At 35.8% G+C, this 26942-nt stretch overlaps 1 protein-coding gene across 1 annotated transcript in view; it reads left to right on the top strand.

The window, feature by feature from the left end:
• ZNHIT6 (zinc finger HIT-type containing 6) overlaps positions 1–26868 on the top strand; it is a 58144-nt gene extending 31276 nt beyond the window's left edge. Inside the window, exons 7-10 of the mRNA XM_036868702.1 lie at positions 646–726; positions 2124–2201; positions 18651–18772; positions 23491–26868. Coding sequence (XP_036724597.1) covers positions 646–726; positions 2124–2201; positions 18651–18772; positions 23491–23531 — 322 coding nt within the window. The 3' untranslated portion in view covers positions 23532–26868. The remainder of the gene's footprint in view (positions 1–645; positions 727–2123; positions 2202–18650; positions 18773–23490) is intronic.
• The last annotated feature ends 74 nt before the right edge of the window (positions 26869–26942 follow it).

Here is a 26942-nt window from a genome sequence, read left to right as displayed (position 1 = left end):
TGCATGCCAGACTAAAGACAGGGAAAGGACTCATATTTTACAGGTGGGGTATGTAGCACAGTAGTGTATATGAATATGTATAAATGATTAAGGAAAATTGCTGGTTCAAAACAGTGTCTTAGTTTTGTTTCTACAGCTTTATAGTGTAAAACAATGTGCATACATATGTACAGGAAATTTGGTAAACCTAAAATGCTTTGTTTCCAGGGAGAGTAGTATCAATTTTTTAACCTGGTCTTATGATTTAGAATAAATAAACTTGAACATGCGCTGAAACTAGCATCATCTGAAACCTTTTTTTCAGATTTTTGATTTCTGCAACTTTCAAATCTATTTCACTGTGATATCTTTCTTTTCATCTTTGAACACAGGAGTGTGTTAAATGAGGCTTTGTATTTTTATAATTGATTTATAGGGTGCTTCTCAAAATATTATTTTTAAGACTTGTTAAATGTGTCCAAGAAGTGTTTTTGAGCTTTTTTCCTAAGTAGTTTTTGCTTAAAAGGATATTATATTTTGCCAAGACTAAAATAAAAGGTCCGTGTTCAGTTATTTTTTTAAAGCCACAATATTTAGTAATTCTAAATTAACACCTTTAATAGAAAATTATAAGTAATAAGTTTTGTTTTTGTTTTTGTTGGGAAGAGTACCAGATGATAAAACTATTAATGAAATCCTAAGACCTTACATTGATCCTGAAAAGTCTGATCCTGTAATTCGTCAAAGGTATGTTTCAAAAATCTTGTAACTTTCTGAAATTATTAAAAATGTTGAGGTATTTACTATATGCATATTTATTAAATAAAGCCATATCTTTATTAGAGTGTAATGTTTCCGTACTGTTTACTTTCTGTCCCATTTCCTTGGTGTGTACTGAAGGCTTTGTCAGTCAGAGATGATTCTCTGGGTGAGGATTTTGGTTATAGTAATAACAGCAGTACTTAGCACTGTTTGCTGCATTCCAGATACTACTCTTTGAAGCTTATAATAATAAATGTATTAATTCATTTAATCCTCACAATAACCCTTTAAGGTAGATTATTGCCGTTATATCTATTTTACAGATGGGGAAACTGAGCCTTAAAGTGGTTAAGTGACTTCATATAGCTAATAAGTAGGGAAGCTAGGATTCAAATCCAGGCGGTCTGGAGTCAGAGTCTGTACTCTTACCCCTTAAACTAAACTGCCTTTCACAGTTGAACTAAAAACTCTGAAAATTGAGTTTCCAAGTTGTTAAAGACAGGAAATCCTATTTCAGCCAAGTCTTCATAAAACTGAGTAATACACACTCTGCCTCCTGTCCAGAAACACACCGTGGACAAAAATGGTTAACATAGCATAGTGGAAAGATTCAGTTTTGAATATCTGGGTTAGAATAGCTAATTTTGTCCCTTATTAGCTATGTGATCAGGAACCAACTTACTTAACTTCCGGACCTTAATTTTTTCCATCACTGAAATGAGAATGATGATGTTTACTAGATAGAGTTGTTACGAAGCTTGTAAAAAATTACATATATACAGTTCTAGTACAGAGTCTAGCACATAGTAAGCAGCACTCAAAAAAGGAAACTATTAATATACGAATTATTCGTGTTTCTGAGCAGGAATTTCTTTTCACAGGGTGATACCTGCTTAGGTTATGAATACTTGGTTTGGTTAAAATTTGAAACTGGGTGGATTCTGAAGTGTCTGATTCAGTTCTAGTTAAATCTCATCTTCTACTTTTCATAGAAAGTGGTGCCCAGACTCAAATCCATGTCACATATCAAGCGGTGCCTTTGGGACCGCTACCAGAGTTGAGTTTCTTTTCCTCTTATTACCGATAATCTAATTGTTATCGCTGGTCATATATTTAACAATAAGACAGAATACCTGCCACCAAATTGGATACATTTTTAAAAAATAAATAGATTAGCAAGATTAATCTGTACAGAGAGAAGAAAGGTAATTTTTAAAACAGATCCTTGGTTGGAAAATATCTTTAACACCTTTTCTGTGCTTGGATAGATAAATTTTAAGTATTATTATTAACTACTCATAGATGCTTAGTTTCCATAGGCACAGTTTTAAAATACACTAAAAATCAGTTTTGCTTCCTTTAATATGACATTTTTATTTCAGGTTGAAAGCCTACATTCACTCTCAGACTGGGGTCCGAATTTTAATGAAGGTAGAAAATATGCAGCAAAATTTAGTAAGGTAAAATTGCTTCCCTCTCCATTTCTTTAAATGTTTTCTAATTCTGTAATATAATTAAGTAGCTTGCTTAGCTTAAGTGGCTAGTTATTATACTAATTATCTAGCAATCAACAAAGCCTAGGCTTTTAAAAATGACCTTCAAATTAAAATTTTTAAATAATCACACTTATCATAATACAGGATGAATTAAATTGAAAAATCACCCTGGTTAGAATATTTTAAAATAACATCATGTTTAACTGAAAGATTTTTTTTTTTAATTATTATTTATTTATTTATTCATTCTTGGCTGTGTTGGGTCTTCGTTTCTGTGCGAGGGCTTTCTCCAGTTGTGGCAAGTGGGGCCACTCCTCATCGCGGTGCGCGGGCCTCTCACTGTCGTGGCCTCTCTTGTTGCGGAGCACAGGCTCCAGACGCGCAGGCTCAGTAGCTGTGGCTCACGGGCCCAGTTGCTCCGTGGCATGTGGGATCTTCCCAGACCAGGGCTCGAACCCGCGTCCCCTGCATTGGCAGGCAGATTCTCAACCACTGCGCCACCAGGGAAGCCCTGAAAGATTTTTAAATCTTATTTTAACTTATTTCAAGAAATATTCTGTACAACAGAGTTCCAATGTTCAAGTTTTTGCTTTTGGAAATAAAAAATTCCTGTGATGAACTGACCATTGTATATATCACAGTGGAAAGAACTCTACAAAGAAATGTGAAGAAGCCCAGGTTCTAACAAACTATGTGATCTGAGAGTTTTAGTATCACTGGGCTCCCTGTTCCTTCATTAATGGAATGATGAAGTAGACTACACTAAAAGATCTCTGAGAGTCCCTGCAGTGTCTGCTTAAGTGCCAGTTATGTGTCATTACATTGAATTGCAAAACCCTGATCTTTAATATCTGTGATGCTTTCCCCGTCTTCCATCGTTTCATTAACAAAACTACTAGATCCAGTTCAGACTAGATACGATTGGTCTCATCTGCTAGTAGAGCTTAGAGATGTAAGCATCCAGGCTGTGAAAGCAGAGCTGGGTTTGAATCCCAGCTCTGCCTGCTTCCAGTTATGTTAACTTGAGTAAATTACATAACCTAACTTGCCTTCGTTTCCTCATCTCTAAACTGGGGATGATGATAGTCAGATTATCATGAGAGATTAAGATGATTATTTAGCACATGGTAAGTGCATGCTTTTATTATTTCTACTATTACTATTACTACTACAGAAGATAAATGGATTCTTAAAAAAATCTTCTTCTAAAATTCAAGGAAACCAAAGTTGTATGTGATAAAAGGTAAATGTAGGATACAGAATATTTTAAAGTTTATAATATAGGACAGACTGCATAGGCCCAGATAGCATTCATTTTTGACTTGGAAATATGTACTGTAAATCTACGACGAGGGAAAGGGAATGGCAATCTCAGCTTGTCCTAGGAGACAGGGTTTTCTAGGAGAGTGGCAGAAATGCATGCAGTATGACATGACCCAGAGGGGAGCAGTTGGTAAAACTGTTTTGGGCAGTTGCATAGAAGGAGATCAGAACATAGAAAGACCAGAACACAGGAGGATACTAATAAGACTGGTAGGTTTTATTTTAACAGAGAACCAAAGAGGATAAACCTTCACCAAAAAAAGGTTAAAGGAGCGTACTGCAGTGAAGATCAGATGACCTTATTCTAGACACTCAACTTCTCTGGGCTTCATGTCCCTTTAAGGTCCTTTACTTTCTCTTATTTTATGACTTTCCTTCTTTAGGAACCCAAAAAGGACTTTGGTTGGGCCTTGGGTTAACCTTCTTAATCCCCAAAGGGGAGGGAATGATAGATTAATAAAGTAAAAGGTAAGTGGTATTGACTTTAAGAAATACCTAGAATAGGCTGTTTTGTTACTAAACCTGAGCCAAACTGAGTAACATGAAAAGTACTCTGACTTTACCTTATCAATGTAGAAAACATGTCCTCCAGATTTCCCCATTTGAGTTGTTTACTTAACTCAATGATATATGAAAATAGCATCAAAGAAGAGGAAGCAGAAGTTTACAACCGAGATCTAAGAATTTTGTATTTAAAAATTGCCACCCTATTTAACTTTGACTAGTGATATTATCACTTTAAGGCAATAATAATGTTAGAAACTCCAATTGCGGTAGCTTTTATCATGAAGGTGGACCTAAGTTGGAGTAAGGTACATCCTTATATTTCTGACTGTTCAGTCAGCCTTAAGGTATAGTTATCCTAATTTCTATAGAACTTCCCAGTTTTATTAGGATTTTCTAATCATGAATAATGAAATTAGATACTATGGAGATACATTTAGAAATAGATTTTTTTTAATTAAAGATTTTTAAACCAGTGTTCACCAGATAGTACATTCATAGATAGGCTAAGATGAGCATTCACATTTGCTTGTATGCTTAATTACAGTTATATCATTAAAGGAAAGTACATTCAGAGAACATCTAAGTAAGATTATTATAGGTTATAAAATGTGGGCTTCTAATTTAAAATAAGGAGGATTTTATTATTTCCTGAAAAGTACTTAGAAGGTAGAACCATGTATTTTCCTTGTGGCTTTCTGATTTTAAATGTATCGTATGATTTATAGCATTCCAGTAACTTCAGAGTAGAGTCTTTTTACCAAATACTTGGTATTGCCAATTTCCAGTGGTTGTGTTTTCCATTCTTGAAGGGTTTATGACAATTGTCCCATGATATACCTGATCAGCTAGAGCAATCTTAAATGTTTCCCAGGCTTTAGCTTTGCCATAGACAACTTTTATTTTTAGGTTTAGGTCATCATAGAATGTATGTCTAACTCTAAAGAATTTGTTGCTGATCTATTTCGGAGTTTTCTTTCCAGAATACACAGGGTTTGAATTTGTATCTAATTATAAAAGTAAGTATGTCTTCTTAAGTAAATCCATTCATTTATTCAGCAAACAGTTAGTACCCATTGTGGTCCAGGTGTTGTTCAAGACATTAGGCTGGGGCTTCCCTGGTGGCGCAGTGGTTGAGAGTCTGCCTGCTAATGCAGGGGACGCGGGTTCGAGCCCTGGTCTGGGAGGATCCCACATGCCGTGGAGCGACTGGGCCCGTGAGCCACAGTTACTGAGCCTGCGCGTCTGGAGCCCGTGCTCCGCAACAAGAGAGGCCACGGTAGTGAGAGGCCCGCGCGCCGCGATGAGGAGTGGCCCCCGCTTGCCGCAACTAGAGAAAGCCCTCGCACAGAAACGAAGACCCAACACAGCCAAAAATAAATTAATTAATTAATTTAAAAAAAAAAACAAAAAACATTAGACTGATAGCAGCAAGCAGAACCATTCCTGTCTCTGTGGAGCTTACATTCCCAGTGGAGGAGAATTCATGTAAGGTACCCTCTTGCCATATCATTTCTCACCAGCTTTCTGTTCTCAGAAAGTAAATGAGTGTTTTGAGGCAGAAAAGCCTATGTTGGTAACACCAGGCACCGTCAGAGGCAGCCATTGTATTGCTGCTAACTTATTACTGACAAGTTAGAATACTCCCAGCTTTGATACTGTCCATTTAATTGTAATTTTTCAAATCTATTGAATTTTAGACCTATATTTTACTTATTAATGGAATCATTTGTTTTCCATGAAGAAATTCAGATACATTTTCTATTTTTTATGTTTACTTTGCTGCTTTGATGTTTATATAAGATCCTGATTTTGATAAAGATGTGGTTTAAGCTATTGTGGGATGATTCTTTCCAGATTTACTCAAAAGCCATTAATTAAGCACATTTACTCTCCTAGGCATATAAATAAAAATTGGGGTTTATACAAGACTGAGTAGGGTACAGTTCTGTTGTAGCAGAGAAAACAGACATGAAGTAAAGGTGACTGGGGTACCTGGCATGGATCTGTCTTCTGAGAGATGGAGGTAAGGCCTGGAGAGCCTTAGGGCACATTGAGTTTCAAGTAGAAGTGGCATCATTTTCTCGAATGTTATTTTCAAAAAGAATGGCCCTTCTATACTAATCCCTTATTACTAGGCTCCCTTCAGAGTAAGATTATATCGCATTCCAACAAGAAATAGTAAATCCTTCCAGAATACATAATCTGTGGAGAAGTAGACCTTATTTTACTTTAAGAGGTTCCAGGTTAGACTTTGTAGACCAAAAGTTTTACCATTACAAATACTAAATTTCTTAAATCACTACTTCTCAAACCTAACCCAAATTATGAGATGTTCCAAAATAACCTTTTTGCTCTTATCCAAAAACCTACCTCAAAGTAGATTTTCTATAAATTTGAAATAATGTTATAAATTTGATGCAGACCTTGGAAAAGTTACTAAGTCTCTGTTTTCCCATCTGAAAGTGGGGATCAAGACAAAGGTATTGCACTGTTGTGAAGATTGCTTTCAGATAATGCATGTCAGCTACTTAGTATGGTGCCAGGCACATAGCAAATCACTCTCAGTAAATATGTATTATTCATGTATTACAAGTTGCAACATATAGGTCAACATCTTGCTGAGTTGACTCAACGAATGTAAGAGTTTTTGTTGTTTTAATCCTAGAAATTACTTTTCTTAGTATCAATAAAAGGAGGAAATCTGTTTAAAAAAAAGAAGTTCTGTGTGGCTGGCAGTTGACTTATGCATTACTTTTTGAAAAATAATGGCTTCTTTCAGCCAAATGGTTTCTTATACTTCTAGGAAGTACTCTAAGTTCAATATTAGCTATGCTCCCAACAGGTCACTCACCACTAACCACAAGGGGGCAGATACCCAATCATGTTAGTTTACATTTCTTTTGACATAAATTGGTATTGGAAGAATATGAAGCTTCAGGGGCTACTTTATTTAAGATGTCATCAACTGTTATCTCTGTACAAATGACTCCCAAATCTAGAGATATTTTCAACCTTTCTCCCAGACTTCAAATCTTAGTTTGCATGTATCTTCACTTACACATCTCATTAAATCTTAAACTCAACATGTTTAGATCTCATCACACCACATCCATTTGTTCCTAGTGTGTGTTTCTGTGTGTGTTGTTTTAAATGAGGATTAAATGGACTGCTGATGTTCCTGACATCTAGTAAACAGTCAATAAATGTTGACAGTCATTCCTTGTTATTGGCACTGTCATTCTTCTTGTAAGCAAGGCATATGACCTTAGAGCCATCTTTTACTTCTCCCTCACCACCCTGCCTTACATTGTTGGCCTCCATATGAGCCTTCTGTATGTTATCTCCATTCTTTTGAGAAGATTATTGTTTATCAGTGTCTACAGTGGAGCCTGTCCCTTCCCCCCAACTGGATGTAATCCTTATCCTTTGAGCCTCAAATACTTCTCATAGGTTCCTGCAATCCTGTCTTATATTTTATCCCAATAAAACATCCCATATGATGATAAACTCCCTTTTGAAGACAGTGGCTGCCTTAGGCATCTTCATCTTTATATTTCCTGCAGTGCTGAGTCAGTGACTTTCCCATAATAGGAATTCAGTTTTAATTTTTTTAATAAGTAGTGTACTAATGCACTTAAATATATGTGTGCCTGCTATGTGCTAGGCGTTGATACCACTTTAATACTCTAAAGCAGGGTTCAGACAGCTTTTTTGCAAATGGCCAGTCAGTAAATATTTTTGGCCTTGTGGGCCATACAGTTGCAGTTGTCAATCCACCATTGTAGCACATAAACAGCTATAGTCAATACATAAATGAATGAGCATGACTGTAAAACTTTATTTACAAAAACAGACAATGGGCAGGATTTGGCCTGCTGACCATAGTTTGCCAGTTCCTGCAGGCTTCAATTCTCAATATGCAAAATGAAAGAGAGAGAGAGAGAGATTATTAAAACAACTGCCAAGTATAATTTAAAGTTTCTTCATGGATACATGTATATGTATGGCTGAGTCGCTTTGCTCTGCACCTGAAACTATCACAGCATTGTTAATCGGCTATATTCCAATATAAAATAAAAAGTGAAATAAATAAAAATAAAAGTCTTCGCAGTCCATTAAAAATTAATTAATTAATTAAAGTTTCTTCAGAAAAAGTAGCACCTGTTCAGAGAACAGGCTGTTTAATATGTTACCTTGACCTAAAATATCAATGGGTTAAGATTGATCAAGTCTTGAACCTGCTGTATAAAAAATAAATAAAATAAAATTCAAAAATTCCAAAAAAAAAAAAAGATAGATCGTGTTTATTTTTCATTTATTCAGATAATATTCATTGAGCACCTTCCATGTGCCAGCACAGCACTAAGCACTAGGAACACATAGACATCTAAAAGACTAGCCCTCAAGGTGCTCACAGTCAAGGAGGGGAGATAGGTATGTGGTAATGTTGCAATAGATATGTATTTAGTACATATGGCATAGCAGGTGCCCAGTGGAAAACATGGGCATCTTTGCGTGTCAGTTTTTGATTGATGCACAGACCAGTTGCCTTTACTCTACTTCCAAAAATTGGCATATAGAGCCAAGAGTTGAGACTTTAAACCCAAGCCAAATTAAAGCATTATCTAAGCTTTGATTTCATGAACGTCACAGAAGATTATTACTCTTTTTGGGGGGACTACCCTGTTGTACTTGCACAGATTCTATTAGTTGTTTCCTACTGTGCTGGTTGTAGTTAATAATTTTGGAACACTTTTTTCTTTTTTTAAAAAAGGCAACCAGCAAAAGAATAAGCTATTTCTCTTGGATGATTTTATTTCCGTGCTGAGAGGATTTTTTTAAAATAAAAAACTAAGGTTACTTTACTTTCTTTGGATCTGTAACACGAAATATTTAAAAATCATTCACTCTGAAGTTAAGAGGTAAGACACTTTTTCCTACGCCCTTTTAGAGAAATTGGTTCCTCTAAAGGCCTCAAGTAAGACCCACCTGACGTCTTTTTGACTTTTGCTAACACCCACCCACCAGCAAGCAAAGACCCCCTTCTACCTTAAAGCAGAGTAACCTCCCAGTTCACGTTGCTTGCTCAGTTTCTGACTTCCTAGAGTCTCAACTCTGCTTGCAAGATACCACCTCTCAGCCTTTGTTGATTCTAAGAGCCTGGTCTCTTGCCTGCCTCACCTCGTAGTCCTGCCAGGTCCCTCCTTGCTTTTCACCTAGCCCATACCCCTACTGGCCGATTTTGCTACCTTACCATAAGCATCTCTTCAACTGATCATTTAACCTGTATTTCTTTTCTCAGAACATTGCTTCTCAGATTTCAGTGTCCATCATAATTATCTAGGACAGATGAAAATGTCGATTTTCAGCCCACCCTCAGAGTTTTTGGTTTAGTCAATCTTACCTAGTACCCAGAAACCTGCATTTGTTAAAGTCTCTGCCTCTGAGGGACCCTGATATAAGTTAGCCCTGGGACCACACTTTGAGAAACACTGCCCAGGATGATAAAATCCTTGAGGACATTTTTGAATCCCATACAAGTGTCTAACATGTTTTCTATATAATAAATATTTGGTAGATGTTTAATCAGTTGAGTTGTTGAAGTTGTGTAAAGAAATATGTCATTTAATATTAGGATGAATTTTTGAAGTCAAATTTCTACATCCTTAAAGATACTAGTCTGTACCCTTTGCCTAATTGAACTGGAAGTAGAAAATTAAGTCTTATTTCAGGCTTACAGAGAATGATTGAAAAGTATATTTAAAGATACTCTAAATAGGAAGTTTATACTATATATGTTAAAAGTTAGGATTTTTTAAAAAATATCCTGCCATTAGAACTGAACACCTTGGAAGTTAAGATTATTTTGATAATAATGGTACAGAATTGAATATATGTCAGAGAACATTAAAGGAATTCCAGAATTTCTGAGAACAGCATTAACTACTTTCAGATGCCTTGTCTTATGTAAATAGCCAGAGACCATTTCTGCCTTTTAGTTAGATCCCTTGAAAATAACTGTGATGAAGGAAGGGTTAGTGAATAACAGCAGTGTGCTCTCTAGATGAGATTACTTAAACTTTCTTTTGCTTTCCTTCTGGAATTTAATTCTAGTAATGAGTTCTGCAGAGATAAATGGGGGAAATCACTTAATCTAAGAGTCAATTGTAAACAGCTTTGCATGTAGTAGAAGATGCCATCATCAGCACTCACCTGTCACATTAAGAAATGCATTTCCAGTAAAGTTTTACTATAAATGTTTGTAATATATTTGTGTTTTGATCAGTTTTGTAGTAATAATAATTATTCAATCCAGAAGAAATTTTAACATTTAAAGCCTTAAGGTCATAGGTAATAAAATTAAATTTTTAGCTTACATACACATTTTTGTTACAGAGAAGTGTGATTGGGCTATAAGTAAAAGATTTTCAAGCATAAATGTATCAGTATTTAGGATAAAATTCTGTGGAGAATTGGAATGGAAATACGATCAAGGAGAAAAGGAAACTATATAAGATTTCTAACTATTAAGGAAGAACTTGTTCATATAGTTTTTAAATTGATGATACTGGTACCATTCCCATTTTACTTAGATTCTAGTGAATTTATATAAGAGTGATGTAACATTTTCATTCTAAACCATCAATATTTACACACCATAAATTATGTTCTTTATATCTATTTTAACTTTTGAGTAAAGATTTTAAATGAAATTTCAGATGTCTGTTTTAAAATGTACAAAAGTGTCATTGTTTTCTGAAATTATTTTAGGTTAGGTATAAGCAGGAAAGTGTGAAGAACCTGAATAAGTTTTGCCAAATACACACACACAAAAATGTTTGCTGCAAGGGTGATTTAAAATCGGGGTTAAATCTAGAGGCTGATAGCTGTCTTTATGGAACATAATAAGTATTAATGACACCCTCTTATTGAGTGTCTCCTACTGTTTTTTAGGTACTTTGTTAAGCATTTTATATACATTATAATTATGTTACACTGTACATACATTATACATTATAAATATGTTTAGTTGCACGGAGAGCCCCGACTGGAGCTTTGTAACCACTAACTGGTGAAACCTAGATCCAAACCTAGGCCCACCTGTCTCCAAAGCCTTTGCAATATAGCACATGCCTCTCAGCGCCATAAATGACCACAGTGCATGTTCTTAGATTATGTGGAACCCAACCCCAGTTCTTTGTTATCCCTCTTTGGGATTACTGATTATTTTCCAAAGTGAGAATCAAGATCAGGATGAGTACATGCTCAAAATGGTCTTAACCTTTGGCCACATTTTGGACATAGACTCTAGAACAAAGGAAGCAAGGAATAATTTAAGGACTAGAAAATGTTAGAATCAACCTGAAGAATGTCCACACACATAAAGAAAATATGTAGAGCAGGGTGCTAAATACTTTTATCATCTCAGAGGTGACACGTCCAGTGATGGAATGGGTTTCATATGTGGCATTCTGCTTGAGGCAATTTTATGATAAGACTTGTAAACTTAGCTCTAGGGAAGTTTACTCTTAGGTAGCTCTAGGGAAGCTGAAGCTCTACTAGTTGGCAGAGCTGGGTGAGTGAAGTTTCAGCTGCTGTGAACTTGAGAAATTTAATTTGAGAGGCTGTACTGAAAAGTAGATCCAAAGTAATATGATGGTCAAATTCTTAACAGATTATAAAGGCTACAATTTCCATAGTAATGATCTCATTTCAAATATGTACTATTTTGATTATTGATTAAGGGAATTATGTAAAATATAAAATGAGAGTTTTCTCTAAAAACTTGGAAAATAAATTTTAACCCTCAACTTAATGTTAATCCACTAAATTTATCCATTCTAGTTATGTTACATAATAATTTATATCTAACTTTATATACTCTTCAGAGAGAATAATGACATAATTAATTGAAATTTCTAGGTGATTCAGATACTTCATTTTAGCCAAAGTGCTTCACCTTTTCAACCAGACCTCTCACTGAAATTTATACGTACCAAAACTGTATGAATTCTCTGTGTATTCCCATATCCTCTACCTTGTATAGGTACTTTCTTCCTAGAAAGCCTTCATCTTTTCAACTCTAGTGAATACCTAATAGTTCACCATTGCATTCCCAGTTCCTAGAACAGCATCTGGTACATGGTAGACCTCCCTCAGTAAATATGTGTTGAGTGAGGAATAAGCAAACAAGCAAAGAGTTGAGTGAAGAACTCAAAAGATTGGCTTTACAGTCCTAACTCTGCATCTCCTTGAGCAACCCTGAGTAAGATACTTCTCAGGGCTTCAGTGCCCTCACCTGGAAGACAAAAAAAAGTAGATTAAGTTCTTTCTAACTCTAAAATAATATAATTCTATGGTGTAGTTAATTCATGAACTATTTAACTAACATTTAAGCAAAAGTTTTTCTGAGGAACGTGATCACATTTTCCAAAGTGATACTTCCTAATAAAGATTGAAAATGTAAGAGTCTGTACTGATCAGACTCTTGCATTTAGTGTAGCACCAGAGGAAGCATATGTTTTGTTAACAAGAGTAAGGCTAATTAAAATTTCCTATGTTAATTAGGAGAAAATCCATGGAGGAGGAGGGATTTTAAGAACCAATTAAGGAGGGGGAGAGCTAGAGTTAGCAAATGAAGTGCCTAGATATTATAGGCACTATAATATTTGAAAGAACATTTGGAGGTGAGTAAGGGACAAGAAAGAAGGTTTACTGAGTATCTACTTAGCTTTAGATTTCTATCCTGACACTTGTCCCAGTGAAATGTGATAGTTTGTTTGTTGACTGGCACTCCCACTAAACTGTGGGGTTTATTTCTATGAACTTCCATTACCTAGCAGACTATCTTTACATGGTAGACACTAAATAAATATTTGAGGAATTGATTGATTAATGAAGCTAGGCACTGTTCACATTTTCACATGCATTAATTCTAATGAAGTACATACTATATCTCTACTTTACAAGATAGGAATCTTAGGCTCTGAGAAATTGACTTAGCCCAAAGAAACCAAGCTACAGTTACAAAGCCTGGATTTGGACTCAGGTCTTTTTGGCTTCAAAGTTCATGCTTTTTCTACCAACTAGCCCATCATATAGATCATGAAGATAATCCCTGATAAGTATGTTATTCCCCTGCTAAAGGTGCTAGATTACCTTTGAAGTATAAAGTCTTATTACTAATATCAGTTTGGCAAATTACACTTTAGAAACATTTTCACCTGTTACATTTAATCTTTACAAGCTAGCTGATGAGTAGATAACCTTTCCATCATTATACTGATGAGGAAAACTGAGTACCCTTGAGGAGTCACAGCTTCTAAGGACCTGTGATAAGATTGGAACCCAAGCCTTCTGGATTTAAAAGTAATTGAGCTTACTAGTGAGGCTAAGGAAAGCCTGAACAAATAGCACCTAGAACAAAAGCCTTGTAAGGCGCACTTTAAAACATGTTTTAAAATGTGTAATTGGTCACTTTATTTCACCGCATCTCATACCTTTTGTGTCATCAATAGACGGGATCATCTACCAGCGCATTTCTGACCCGTAGAGCTTTCTGAATGGAGGCATGTGTCTGCGCTACCCCACTCATGACTGGTGCCCCACGTCAAGCATGTGGAGCCCTCGTTTACACGTTTACATAAATTACATAAAAGTCCCAAAACAGGGCTTCCCTGGTGGCGCAGTGGTTGAGAATCTGCCTGCCAGTGAGGGGACACGGGTTCGAGCCCTGGTCTGGGAAGATCCCACATGCCACGGAGCTAGGCCCGTGAGCCACAATTGCTGAGCCTGTGCGTCTGGAGCCTGTGCTCCACAGCAAGAGAGGCCGTGACAGTGAGAGGCCCGCGCACTGCAATGAAGAGTGGCCCCCGCTCGCTGCAACTAGAGAAAGCCCTCGCACAGAAACGAAGACCCAACACAGCCATAAATAAATAAATAAATAAATAAAATTTTTTTTTAAAAAGTCCCAAAACAAAGTGCAGCAAACCACTAATTCAGTTACTGTTATTTTTTCAATATGAAAACTAGAGAAATTAGGTAAGAAAAAAATTTAACTTTGACACAATCTGCTTCTAATGTAACATGGACAGTCTGAGTTGCAAAAATTGTCACACAGGAGTATTTGGAGAAATTTTAAATAATACCTTTTACTTGTAAACAGAAGAGTTAAAAAACTCTCTGACCCCTGTACTTAGTTTGGTTTTATACGTTTTAGTTTGAATGTATGTATCTTTTTTCTCCTGTTCTGGGTCTTCATTAACAATCTGGTTTCTTTCTTCCTTTTCATTTGGATTTTAAAAGCTAGTTTGTTCACTTAATCTGTTCTCTTTCTGCTCTATTAAAATAAGTTTAGTACTTTTAAATTACTTATTTTAAAGGAATTTGTTAAGTATGAATCTAAAACATGTAGTTTATAATACATTCAGGAACCTTACTGAATTCAGTTAATACCAAGATGAGCCATACTTTATAAACGTTTAGCTATCGGATAACAGTAAACTGATTTATATTAAGGTTAAGTTTTTTAAACAGCAAGAGATTCAACTGTGTACGTTTGGAATCAGTTAGTTGCACTTTTAACCTAGAAATCTAAGTTAAGAAATAAATACAAACGACTGTTAGGAATATTGGTTAAGTGCTGCCTTTGGCAGACAAATATCAAAACTTGTAGAATTTTAGAGCTGAAGGGATCTTGATGATCACCTCATCAGATGACCTTATTTTGTAGTGGAAAAAATTCTGTGGCCTAGGGATTGCTATTAGATTGTTAAATTTGGAGAATATTCAAATTTAGTTTAAGTACTTTATTAGGGGGTAGAAGGGGAGATGATCTAAGGGGTGCCAGGGATCAGGTGGGAAATAGAATGGTTTGTGACTCCTTTTTTTTTTTTTTATTCTCTGTCTCCTTTTGAGTTATGGGAAGTTAAAAAATAAATCCTAATTTGCTAATGAAGTGCAGAGAAAGAAGTTCAAGAACTTGGCCCGTTTCTTTGAAAGTTAGTAACAGAGCCAAGATTAAAAGCATACCCTTGAGTATCAAGACAACTTTTATTTGTATGATGTCAAACACTGTAACACCTGTTTAGCCTACTGAGCTATGCTGCCCTTACAATGCCCCCTGTGAAGCTGCCTGGGGCAGGGTCAGCTAGTGAGCCTGTGAGTAAGCAAGTGAAATAACAAGAGGAAATGTCTGAGAGGATCCCTAAGGGTAAAATAAAAGACAAATGTTGGTATCTTAATTCTTTCAAACCCAAGTAGTTTGTCTTGTGGTAGCAGAGCCCTTTTACTAATGGGAACACCAGAGTTACTGAAAATTTCAAAAAAAGATGAAGCTGTCCCTTAGGATTCAGTGACTTAATGACTTGCAAAGGAGCTAACACCTAAATGTTTTGGGCAATGCCAAGCTGGACTCTACACCTTGCCTCAAGATAATGGAAACAGGAGGATTCAAAGTAGTTGTAGCCTCTTGGAAGTAAATGTAATATAAAATAATATAAAATAATAAAAAAATGAAAGTTATACGGAAAGTTGTAAGGCTACGTTTAAAATGCAGAATGCATAAAAAGTCAAATAAGTGTTTCAGTGCTTACATAAGAAGTGCCATTCTTTGTTACTGAAGTTCAGTGACTTTGTCCTGAACTAAAGTTTCTGTAAGAATGCGTTGTTATTTTAGGTAAATACAACTGTAAAACTGTGTTCATGGCTTAAGTAAATGAGCTAACAGTTTCTGTGTTTTATCATTTAGCCCTCATAATAACTCTGAAATGATACTGTCGTTATCTCCACTTTCAAGCATGGAAACTAGGAACTAGAGAAGTTAAGTAACTTGTCCAGAATCGCAGACCAGTAAGTGATGGAGCCAGGACTTAAACTCGGTGTTAGACTCCAGACCCAAGCAACCACTAAAAGTTACTGCTTCCTTTAACTAAACCCCATGTCCACACAATGTTACCCCATCTGTGTTTAATAGCCTTTCTTTATAAAACAGTTTACATAATTTACTTCTTAATTTCTGGCAAATATTAATGGTAGACTAAGAGTAACCACTCCTAGTAGAGAAATCAAAGAAATTCAGAATTTCATTTAAAAATTATCTAGTGAAGTCTGACCTGTTTTAAGTGACAGACTGGAAAGCTGAGGCCTTGAAGCTTATTGACACTCAGCAGCAATATTGCTGTGATTAGAAGTTTACAACTTCTTCGGGTAAACACTAAATAAAATTCAGTGGTTCCCATTAAAACCACACAACATACCAGATTTTCATTGCATTTGAGTGAAATATTTTAAAGTAATTCATTATAAATTCTTACATAAATCTTTACATTCTAAATGCTTTGTACAGAGCCTGCATGGCACATAAAATAGGGACCAATTTTTTTAATAAAACAAGTGTAATTAATTATAGTTTTAAGATTGAAATAATGTATAACTTATTACATGGTAATTTTTAAGAATCTCTGAATGTTCCTCTGCTGGGATCATATTTTGTATTATATCAGCATTAATATTAGGTTCTGATTACCATGTGGCTTTTGAAGAATTCTTTTTTTTTTTTTTAATTGTTTCAGCTTTGGAAATTTAGAGAAGCTTAACGAAGATTTAATATTTTAAAAAGAAATAAAATACCTAAAACATTAGGTATACACTGAAAATTATTTACAAAAAAAATGAAATGTGTTGATAGAAAACATTCCCTTATTTGGGAAATGTCTCTTAATAGAAGCCTTATTATTCAGTTAAAATGCACAGAAGATAAGTTGCTACAAGTGTTTGTAGGATACCACTTGAAAAGTTCCTATTTTAAAATTCAAGTCTTGCTTTCTCCTAAGAAAAATTTAGTTATATCCACTTTATATTTTACTTTATAAGTTAATTTTATACTTTTGTATCTAATTCAGCCTCTCTTTTGTATAATCACTGCTAACTTTTTAAAAAACACTGCTTGTTTCAAAGGGAAATAATGTGTAAAAAATGTGACACACTTAATCCTTGAATGCTGGAAGAACCACTTTTAAAGTATTGTAAGCACATCTGTATTATATTACACAGGGAAAAGAATGTATGCACTCTGTGGCCTATGGGCACGAGGGTGGCTGGTTTAGGAAAACTGAATATTTTGCATTTCAAGTTTCTTTTCCACATAAAAAATATTCTATGATTCTAAAATGAAGAATTTAATTCCAGGAGTGGGGCATGTGGTCAGGCAAACAGGAGTAAAGTTTTGGTTTTACAGTCCTCTCACTTGTCACCCACTTCTTAAAAAGAAATCCGTTTTTATAATGGGCTCGGCTTTGCATTTTGTTAAGCACTTCTGCTTTCCCTTATTGGAAAAATATTGCACAGGACAGACTTAGAACACAGAGAAATCACTATACCAAGAGTTCTTAGTAAGTGTGCTGCATGTCTGAGTCAGCTGCAAGGTATGGTGCAAATAATTTGTCACTAATTAAGAAATATCAAAGTTTGTATGATTTACTCTTAAAATTACAGCAGATTCAAATGTATCCCGATGGTAACCTCACTCTTGATCACTGACTGGTATTCCAGTGTCCTTTCTTGAGTGGAAGGGGAAAGGATGGAGTTCCAGCTGTCAGGCCTGGTATCCCTTGGGATGTATGTTTTGTATGTGAATATCATCTGTCATTGGTGGAGATGGAGAAAAAAAGTTGGAGAACTTCTGCACTACACTGGTGAAGGTGTTCTCTACTTTCTCCTCTTTGTCGTGACATGATAGTCACTTGCCAACACATTCCCTTTTGCAGCTCCTAGTGAGCTAGCTGAAATTCCACCCCTTTATTCCTACCTCAGAAAACAAGCAAGGGAGAATGCTAGAGGCATGCAACTTTAATCAACTAAAAAAAAAAAAAAATTTTTTTTTTTTAAGTAATGACTTGAGAATTTCATACTTTAAGGAGTATTACCATCTAATTACATGTGACACATTTACTGGCTATGTCATGATACCATGACAAATGAACTCCATATTTCTTAAATTTTGTGCTTTTACCTCATTCATAAATTCAAACCTGTTTTTCTTTTTTAATTTCAAAATAAAGGAAAGCCAAATTTAATTATATGGTAATATATATTTCCAGAAAGTATTTATAATTTAGAACTAAGTTTTTACGAAAGTATTTTGTAGCCATTTTACCACCATATATTACTAGGAACTATCATGGGATAGTTGTTTGGTTTTCTTTTAAGACTCAAACTAAATGTATTTGAGGAATTTGAATTTTTAGCTAGTCAATATTTTATCCAAGAAAAATTCATGACACATCAAATATAGATATTATATAAAAGTTAGCCTTTATCCCTTATTGATATGAAAATGAATGACTTGTTCTAGAGCTTTCCTAATGTCAAATTATTTCATACGCTTTTGATTTAGCTTTAGGACCTCTTATAATAACAGCTCTTTTACCTGATTTTCTTGGTAAAGTTACTATATTATAGGGAAATAACTGTTGAATTAATGTCATCACCATTTAAAATTTTTTAATGTAAGGGACTCTTATTTACAAGTAATTTCAACTAAAATGGTATTTTTTTATTTTTGTTTTGCTTTTTTACTATAAGATATTATGAAATGGATCCTGACAAAAGTCTCCTTGACAATTTGAGGAACAAAGTGATCATTGAGTACCCAACATTACATGTGGTATTAAAAGAATACAGTAATGACATGGAAGTTCTTCAAGGTAAGTGTAAATTTGTTCCTATAATGCTTAAATAACTCTAGTGAACTGAAGCAATTACATTATTGTCTTTATATATTTTCCCGCTGTACTTACACACTTAACTGAATTTACTCTGTAACTACAGATAATACTGTAAAGAACCATATGATTGAGCTGTTGCTTCTATTCTGTTTCAGAGCATGTAAGCTTTTATCAACTTAAAATAAATGAATCAGTTTGAATGTCTGGCTGTAAAAGGATATACTTTGCCTTTTGGGAGTTTTGTGTGTTTTTGTCTTTTTTTAAGGTAATAGTCTTCAAGTAACAGTCTGTCTGTGATCAGATAAATTTACTCCCTAATTAAAACTCTTTAGAGATGCCTAAAATGAGAGATTACAAAACATTTTTAGTATTCTACCTTATAGAAAAGGGAAATGTTTCAAGGAACATTGTGTTTAAAATTTGGACTGCATTTAGAATAAGCTGGTGCCATTGCCTTGACCCGTTATCTCCGTTTCTTTTAAACCGACTGGTTTTACTTTCTCTGATTTTGTTTCCTTGGCTATATTCCTTGGCATTTTAGTGATTCCTTAAAAGTAGATACTTTCCCCTCTTTGGTGAGTAGTGGAATTGGGAGGATTTATTAAAACCAGAAATGGTATATGTAAAATGTTAGTGTATAAAGTGACTTACCCATATCTGCAGTTACTGATTAAGCTAATTATGTTTCAGTATGTAAATTCTAGAGGATGAATAAAATTTAAAAATTACTTCTAAAAAGAGAGAGAGCTTACTTACTTAACTCAAAACCATTAGATAGCACTTTCAGCTAAGAGTTATAGGTACAGGCCAAGTTTCATTGTAACAAACTCCAGAGGGCCATAGAATCCTTGGATTGGATTGAACTCTATTTTTTAAAATAATATCTTTTGAAATATGTGGTTCAGGTTTTATTGTTATACCATCATTATGGACTGTAATAGGCAGTAACCTTCGTTGTAAGGTCTTCTCTGTATGTGTGTATGATAACTTTTTTTCTTTGTGAAAGTTAATAGGAGAATTATTTTTTTTCCCAGAGTGGCCAAAATTTTGTCAGTGCCACAATTTGAAACCAGATTTTTTTTTTTTTTTTTTTTTTTTTTTTTTTTTTTTTTTTTTTTTAATTTTTTATTTATTTATTTTTGGCTGTGTTGGGTCTTCATTTCTGTGCGAGGGCTTTCTCTAATTGCGGCAAGTGGGGGCCACTCTTCATCGCGGTGCGCGGGCCTCTCATTATCGCGGCCTCTCTTGTTACGGAGCACAGGCTCCAGACGCGCAGGCCCAGCAATTGTGGCTCACGGGCCTAGCCGCTCCGCGGCACGTGGGATCCTCCCAGACCAGGGCCCGAACCCGTGTCCCCTGCATTGGCAGGCAGATTCTCAACCACTGCGCCACCAGGGAAGCCCTGAAACCAGATTTTTAATTGGCACACACAAAGTTTCTAATAATCAATTATATGTCTCTAAATCTTTAGGTTAATTCTTTTTTTTTTTTTTAAACATTTTGAATCAATTGATTTTTTTTTTGGCTGTGTTGGGTCTTCATTGCTGCGCACGGGCTTTCTCTAGTTGCGGTGAGCAGGGGCTACTCTTCATTGCGGTACGCGGGCTTCTCATTGTTGTGGCTTCTCTTGTTGCGGAGCACGGGCTCTAGGTGCACGGGCTTCAGTAGTTGTGGCACGTGGGCTCAGTAGTTGTGGCTTGCGGGCTGTAGAGCTCAGGCTCAGTAGTTGTGGCGCACGGGCTTAGTTGCTCCACGGCATGTGGGATCTTCCCGGGCCAGGGCTCCAACCTGTGTCCCTTGCATTGGCAGACAGATTCTTAACCACTGTGCCACCAGGGAAACCTAGGTTAATTCTTGACTTTATATTTTTTACAATTTGAGAACATCCATTTTTATTTTCTCAAATTAAGTTAGAAATTTCAGTTCTAAATGACCAATTTCACTTTTTTTTAAAGCTGTGTAAAACCTTACTTTTTCCTTAATATAATTCACATAGCTCTCTCTCTAAATGTTGGTTTCAGGGAAAGTTGTTTAGTAATGTGGGTTACTAGCCAGAGCAAACATTGTCTGTGTAAATAACCACAGCACACACAGTTCCTCTTTCACCTTGTTTAGGAATGCACATTGAAGTAAGGCTTCCTGTCATGAAGCAAAAAGAAAAGGCTACTTTTGTAGTGTACTTGGAACCTTATAAAGTAAAATTTGCTATTTTTTGGTGGGTATACGATGTTTGGCTTATTTACAGGAAGCTCAAGTGACTCGTGCTTTCAGTATAGAGGATCATTTAGACCTGCTGTGGCAAAGAACCAAAGAGGATCTAGCAGTATTTTAAGGACCATATCAGTGTTGTCACATAAATACACACACTTTAAAAATAATGCCAGGCCTTCCTGTAGATGCTTTTCTTTGTGTAAGCACTTCAAGTTGTCTGTTTCTTTGTACATTCTCACAGCGTTGGATGTTCTGCAGGGTGGTCCTTTAATGCAGGGGGAGAGTTATATAAGAACAGGGCATTTTCTTTGGAAAGCCTTGAAATTCTTTCTCTCTCCAGAGGCAAAAATGTTGGATTTTGATCTTGAGTTCATAGCAAAGGTGTCTCTCTTCTAGTTTGGGAAAAATGTGTTTCTGGACTGGGATTCAGTTGTTTTTCATACTTGATGATTGTTATAATGTTTGTTATGAGTCTAGATTGCCATAGTTTATTTTTTCAAAAGTCTGCCTTTTTTGATGAGCAATAGACAAGTTTTGTTTGCTTGCTTTTTGCTTTTGACAGAATGAAAAGGGTTGACTGGAGAAGGTTAAGCAGTTAAGGTAGCCCACTAGGTGTAGAGTGTAGGGTGCTGCTCACCCACCTTGTGTCAATCCAGTGGGAAGTGCTCAGAATGGTGTTACTTGTCTCACAGGTCCTGTTTGCCAAAGTTAGCTGGTAGATTTAAATGACACAATAAAAGCATGCTACATTTCAGTCTAAGGAAAAAAAGAATGGAGTTCCATCAAAAGAAGAAAACTGGGCAACTTCAGTAAGCAGTGAAAGGAAAATGTATTTCCCAAACTGCAGTGCCAAACAGCACAAAGCCCATTAACTTAAAAGTACCAGCAAAATATTTGTCTCTGTTATTCTAATATAACTCAAAATTAGAAAATATCTCTGTCTTTTGAGGAGTCCAACCCAAAAATGATTACTTGAATTAGTGAAAATACTAGCATAGCAGTTACTTACATATCAGTCTCTTCTTTTTTAACTTTTTTTGATTTTGGCCACGCCATGCGGCTTGTGGGATTTTAGTTCCCTGACCAGAGATCGAACCCGGGCCCTTGGCAGTGAGAGCATGGAGTCCTAACCACTGGACCACCAGGGAATTCCCACTTCAGTCTCTTCTTGGGCCAATAAATCCTTTCATCCATTCTTCCTCTCTCCTCCCTCACTCCTGCTTACCCCCTCTTTTTCTTCCTTTCTCTTTCAGTGTGTGTGTGTGTATGTATGTGTGGGGGGCGGGCAGTGGGATGGGGATGGAGTTCAGGCACAAGAACACACATGTAAATGCTACAGTGCAATAGGTTCTATAATGGTTTCAGTGAAGGGAAAGCCAGAGGAGAAAACAACTAACTTGTAATATCATGGAGATACTTGAAAGACTCTGCTAGAGTTTATGAAATTCCACAAGGATCAGGACCATATCTTGGATAGAACCTATTTCAGTACATTCCTCATAAAAAGGACTCAATGGACACCAATCTGGTTGCTGGTACAATCGTACATCTAGGTACCATCGGCATACCCCAGGGAACTTGGCAACTGGAATATGAGGCAAGATCCAAGTTTATGGTTCTAGCATCAGCTCTTATTAGCTGGGTCCTTGGCATTCGCTCTGCTTCTCTGAGCTCTATTTTCTTTATCTACACAATGGAGATAAAGGACTATAAGCCTCAAGCAAAATAATCTCTATTTTAACCTTAACAATTTTCAAAGTGTTTATGTGTTATTTCCTTTTAGCTCCACTACACAATGAAATAAGTGGAGCGGTTACTCTGCTTCCCATTTTGCAAATTGAAAAAAGAAAGCTAAAATTTGGAGTAACTTACAGTTATATTGATTCAGCATACATGCTACCCTGGGGGAGATAGATATAGGAAAGAAAGGTCCAGTGTCTATCCTCAAGGAATTCTCAGTTTAGTTTGTGAATCATAGTCTTGCTGTAGTCAAGGCAGCTCCTTTAAAGGAGTTTCATTTCTGCTCTGAGTCTTCTTTCCTGTGAAAAGAAGGAGATGGAGATTAGCTAGTCTTCTGTCAGCCCACATTCACTCAACATATACTGACCCTCAATTTTAAGTTTAAAAAAAATCATGGAAAAAATTTATTCCAACCACACTTGGCCAGCCTCTGTGATAATAGTGGTCTATTCAGTGGCAAAAGTATCGTATCCTACCCACACTGTGAAGTGACCATTCCCAAGTCTTCCACAGAGTCAGGAAGGATGTTACCTCACAAAATATAATTGCCACTTTCAGACATCATTTCTCTATTTATTGTGGCCAGAATTGTATATCCCAGCTGCCTGGGACATGACATGGTTTGTCTGTCCCCATGAGCAGTGCTGTTGGTATGCATCAGAAGGGAGGAGAGAAGAGGGGAAAACAGAACAGGCTAAACAGAAACAGCATAAACACTTGTCTGTATGTTTACTTATTTTTTTCAGTGAAAAGTGAATCTACTAAGAACATTGGCAATGAAAATTGAGCACTTCTTTTGGAGGAAGAACATGAAAATTCCCAGACAATTGCAGAGGACCTTGTTGGAAGATTTGGGGGTATTGTCGCTTGGTGGTTGGAGTTTTTTGTTTCTCTGAAAAGTAATTAAACAGTCTTGAAAAAAAATTTTTTAATGTATTTTCTAGCCTCTTGAATTGACTCGTAAGGCACAGGCTTTAATACGCTTCATTCTGTAGGCTGCAAATTTTTTTATTTGTTAGTTTGATGCAAGACCAAACCCAAGGATCACCTGTGTCAGCCACAAAGTTGGCGTTCTCTTTAGTGGAACCTCACTAAACAGAAAGGCCATGTGGCAGACCATCTAGCCACAGGAGGACTGGTCCATCATTTGCCTATTCTTGTCTTTGGGATTTATATGTAACTTAACCTCTTGAGACAACTGGATGAGTCTTTTATACTTGGGTAGCACCCAGTATGATGTCCTTTGTAAATGGTTGTCTAGATACTCTGAACTGCTATTTCTTATATTCATTTCAGAAAATCAGTGGCTCCACATTGTTTGAACCATCAGTGCTCATGAATTTGGCTTTACTTGTTCACACAGTGAGCTGTGTCTTACTATGAATTCTGTGCCTTTCGTCCCATTCCCACTCTACTCTTGTCATTACCACACAGGGTGTTGTGATGAGCAGTTTTACGCTGTGTTTTGAAACATCTAGCAATAACTGAAAAAACACTTGGAACTCTTCAAAGTGTTACTGGAATGTATGTGTGTATTTATGTATATACATGTATATACTTAATTTATAACTTACGGCAGCTCTGTATACATTATGATCTCACATATTAAAATTAAAGTTTCCTAGTTTTATTGGAATTTATACAGTTATGAAATTGCAGTATGACTATAAAAGATTATTACGTCTGTATTGCATCTGTGCACTTAGTGGTTAAAAAAAACAATGACAAAATTGGACGTTAGTGAAATTCATTTTTAGTTTACAATTAGAATCAGTTTTAGACCAAAAGGAAACCAGAGGTATTAAAGAGACTTGGAAAGATTAGAACTATGAAAAGATAATGAGAACATGAGCGTAGGAGAAACTTTTAGAACACAGATATATGTAACTTGGTGTACATATATATATATATATGAGAAGAGCCTCTAAAGACAATAGTGGCACAAAGACCCTTGGTATAAAAGTGATAGTGGAAATGTGATTCATAGACAGTAAGGCATTGCCATTTGAGAAATATATATACTTCCTAAAGCAGCTTCAGGAATCTTCTCCTCATATAGCAAAAACTTTGTGTAGAATTATGTTTTGCACAGTATTACTGGAGAGACAATGAAATGGGAATTCAAAATTTAACAGTGAAGTTTGTCTTCTTGAGACAGGCAAGAAAGAGAATGAATTGAATCAAATGTGTCAGAATTGTTATTGGGAAAAGTGGGATAAAGTACACAAAAAGAACACGTGATCTGAATATCAGGGTGGAGAGGAATTTCCTGACAGTGAAATCTGTTATGATGTAGTCTCATTTCCAAGAAAAGTGTTGAGTTCCATCCCGTTCAGAATTTAAATTGAAAACTGGACAAAAATCAAAGGATTTATCCTGTACTTTCCCTCCCCCTACCCAGGTGGAAAAAGAAAGGGAAAAAACCCTACATGATCTAATGCATCTTTACCATCCCTATTGTCTAGAATTCTATTAGACTTTAAATTATTATAGTCTATTCCTTAGGAAAGAATTTAACTAGCAGAGTTCCCTTAACATAACTATCAACCCATTTGATTAATATGCACATTTATTCCCACAGGATTTACAATAAACACGTGTTTTAGTGAATAACCATGTCAACTGCTTGGAGGGGGTGAATTGGAATAATTCACTGAGAGCCCTAGAAGTTTGTAGTATTACAACCCAATTTCTTTTTTAGAGGCCTTCACCATTTTGGATTCCTGACAAATTCTGATGAATAAACAAACTCCCTGACCCATGTTAAGTTCAACATCCTGCATTTTGTTCACGAACCACATTTTAAAAGAAAAGTTCCACCTGGCCTTCTTTATTTTTTAAACAATGATTTCAAAGGGAAGGTAGGCCTTTCATAATTGCTAATTATTACATATGGGATTAACAGCCATAAATTTACAGCAAACAAGACTTGTACCTGTTCATATTATAAATATGAATTAAAGAGAGTTACTATAATATTTAAGATTCCTAAGTGTAGTTGAGCCAATTTGTTTCTCTGTAGCAAGTGATGGGATTCAGGTTTCACAATGTATAGTAAAATGTTAAACACATAACTATGAGGCCAACAATTTCCTTTATACATTTTGTTTAATTTGGTTGGCATATACAGTGTGTTGTACCTGATTTCTTATCAGTCATTAAATATTAAGTAAAGATACCTACTCTGCTTTTATTTAATTGTAAATTACTGTCTTAAAATGTGTTGTTTATTTTCAGGTAGATATTATATACTTTTGATTATTAACCAATCATCTTTCAATTGCAAGTGTCAGAAACTCAAACTAGCGTCAGCATGAAGGGCAGTTTACTGGCTCCTACACAGGGAAACTCAGGCATGGCTGGGTCCAAAGAACCAAAGAAGCCATCTTTCCACCTCCCATACTTGACCCTGATTTTTTTTCCTGGATTGGTTTTCTCTTCCAGGCAGACTTTCTCTGTGGGGATGCCCTCTTTGAGGTGGGAAGCAGTGAGGTGAGGATGGTAGGTGACAGCTGTTGACAGTTTCAGCTTACATCATCCTAACCAAAGCTTGGCAGCAAGTTATGTAAAATTTGGAGTAAGAACTTTTATTTTATCCAGATTGGATCACATTCCATTCCTGAGCTGATGTGGAGTTCCCGCAAAGGAAGGGAAAATTATCAGAAAAGGGAAAGGTGTAGGGAGCAGGTGACGAAAGGTTGTTCCTGAGAATACAAAAGTAACAAACAGATGTCCACTGCACACTTATTTGAATTTGAGTAGCAAGAGGTTTCTGAGTTGAAATAGCATAAGGAGTAAAATTCGAAATTAACCTGCAAACCTTCATTGGCTTTAACTAGAGATTTCAGTTCCTATTTGATGCCATTGCTGCTTTGAGTTGCCATTATGGGCTTTTTTTTTTTTTTTTTTTTTTTTTTTTTTTAATGCTTCCCATTTGTGTTTGACATTATGTTGCTACTGGTTTGATCAGATGCACAGAGCACCAATCTGTTTCCATCATGGATTTGGAAATTTCCAGTTTCATGAACATTTGAGAAATACTGATTTTGAAACCAGAGTTGTACTGGAGGATAATGCTTCAAAAAATGAAGACTATTTCAATAAAAATAGGCCCTTAAATAAACCTTTGGGGATCTGTACTTCATTACAAAGTATTTTCTTTCAACTTGGGTCAACTGGAAGCTGTGTAAAGTATCTG

Source organism: Balaenoptera musculus, chromosome 1 (assembly GCF_009873245.2).
Source record: "Balaenoptera musculus isolate JJ_BM4_2016_0621 chromosome 1, mBalMus1.pri.v3, whole genome shotgun sequence".
NCBI lineage: Eukaryota > Metazoa > Chordata > Mammalia > Artiodactyla > Balaenopteridae > Balaenoptera > Balaenoptera musculus.
This window is presented reverse-complemented; position numbering and strand designations above follow the sequence as displayed.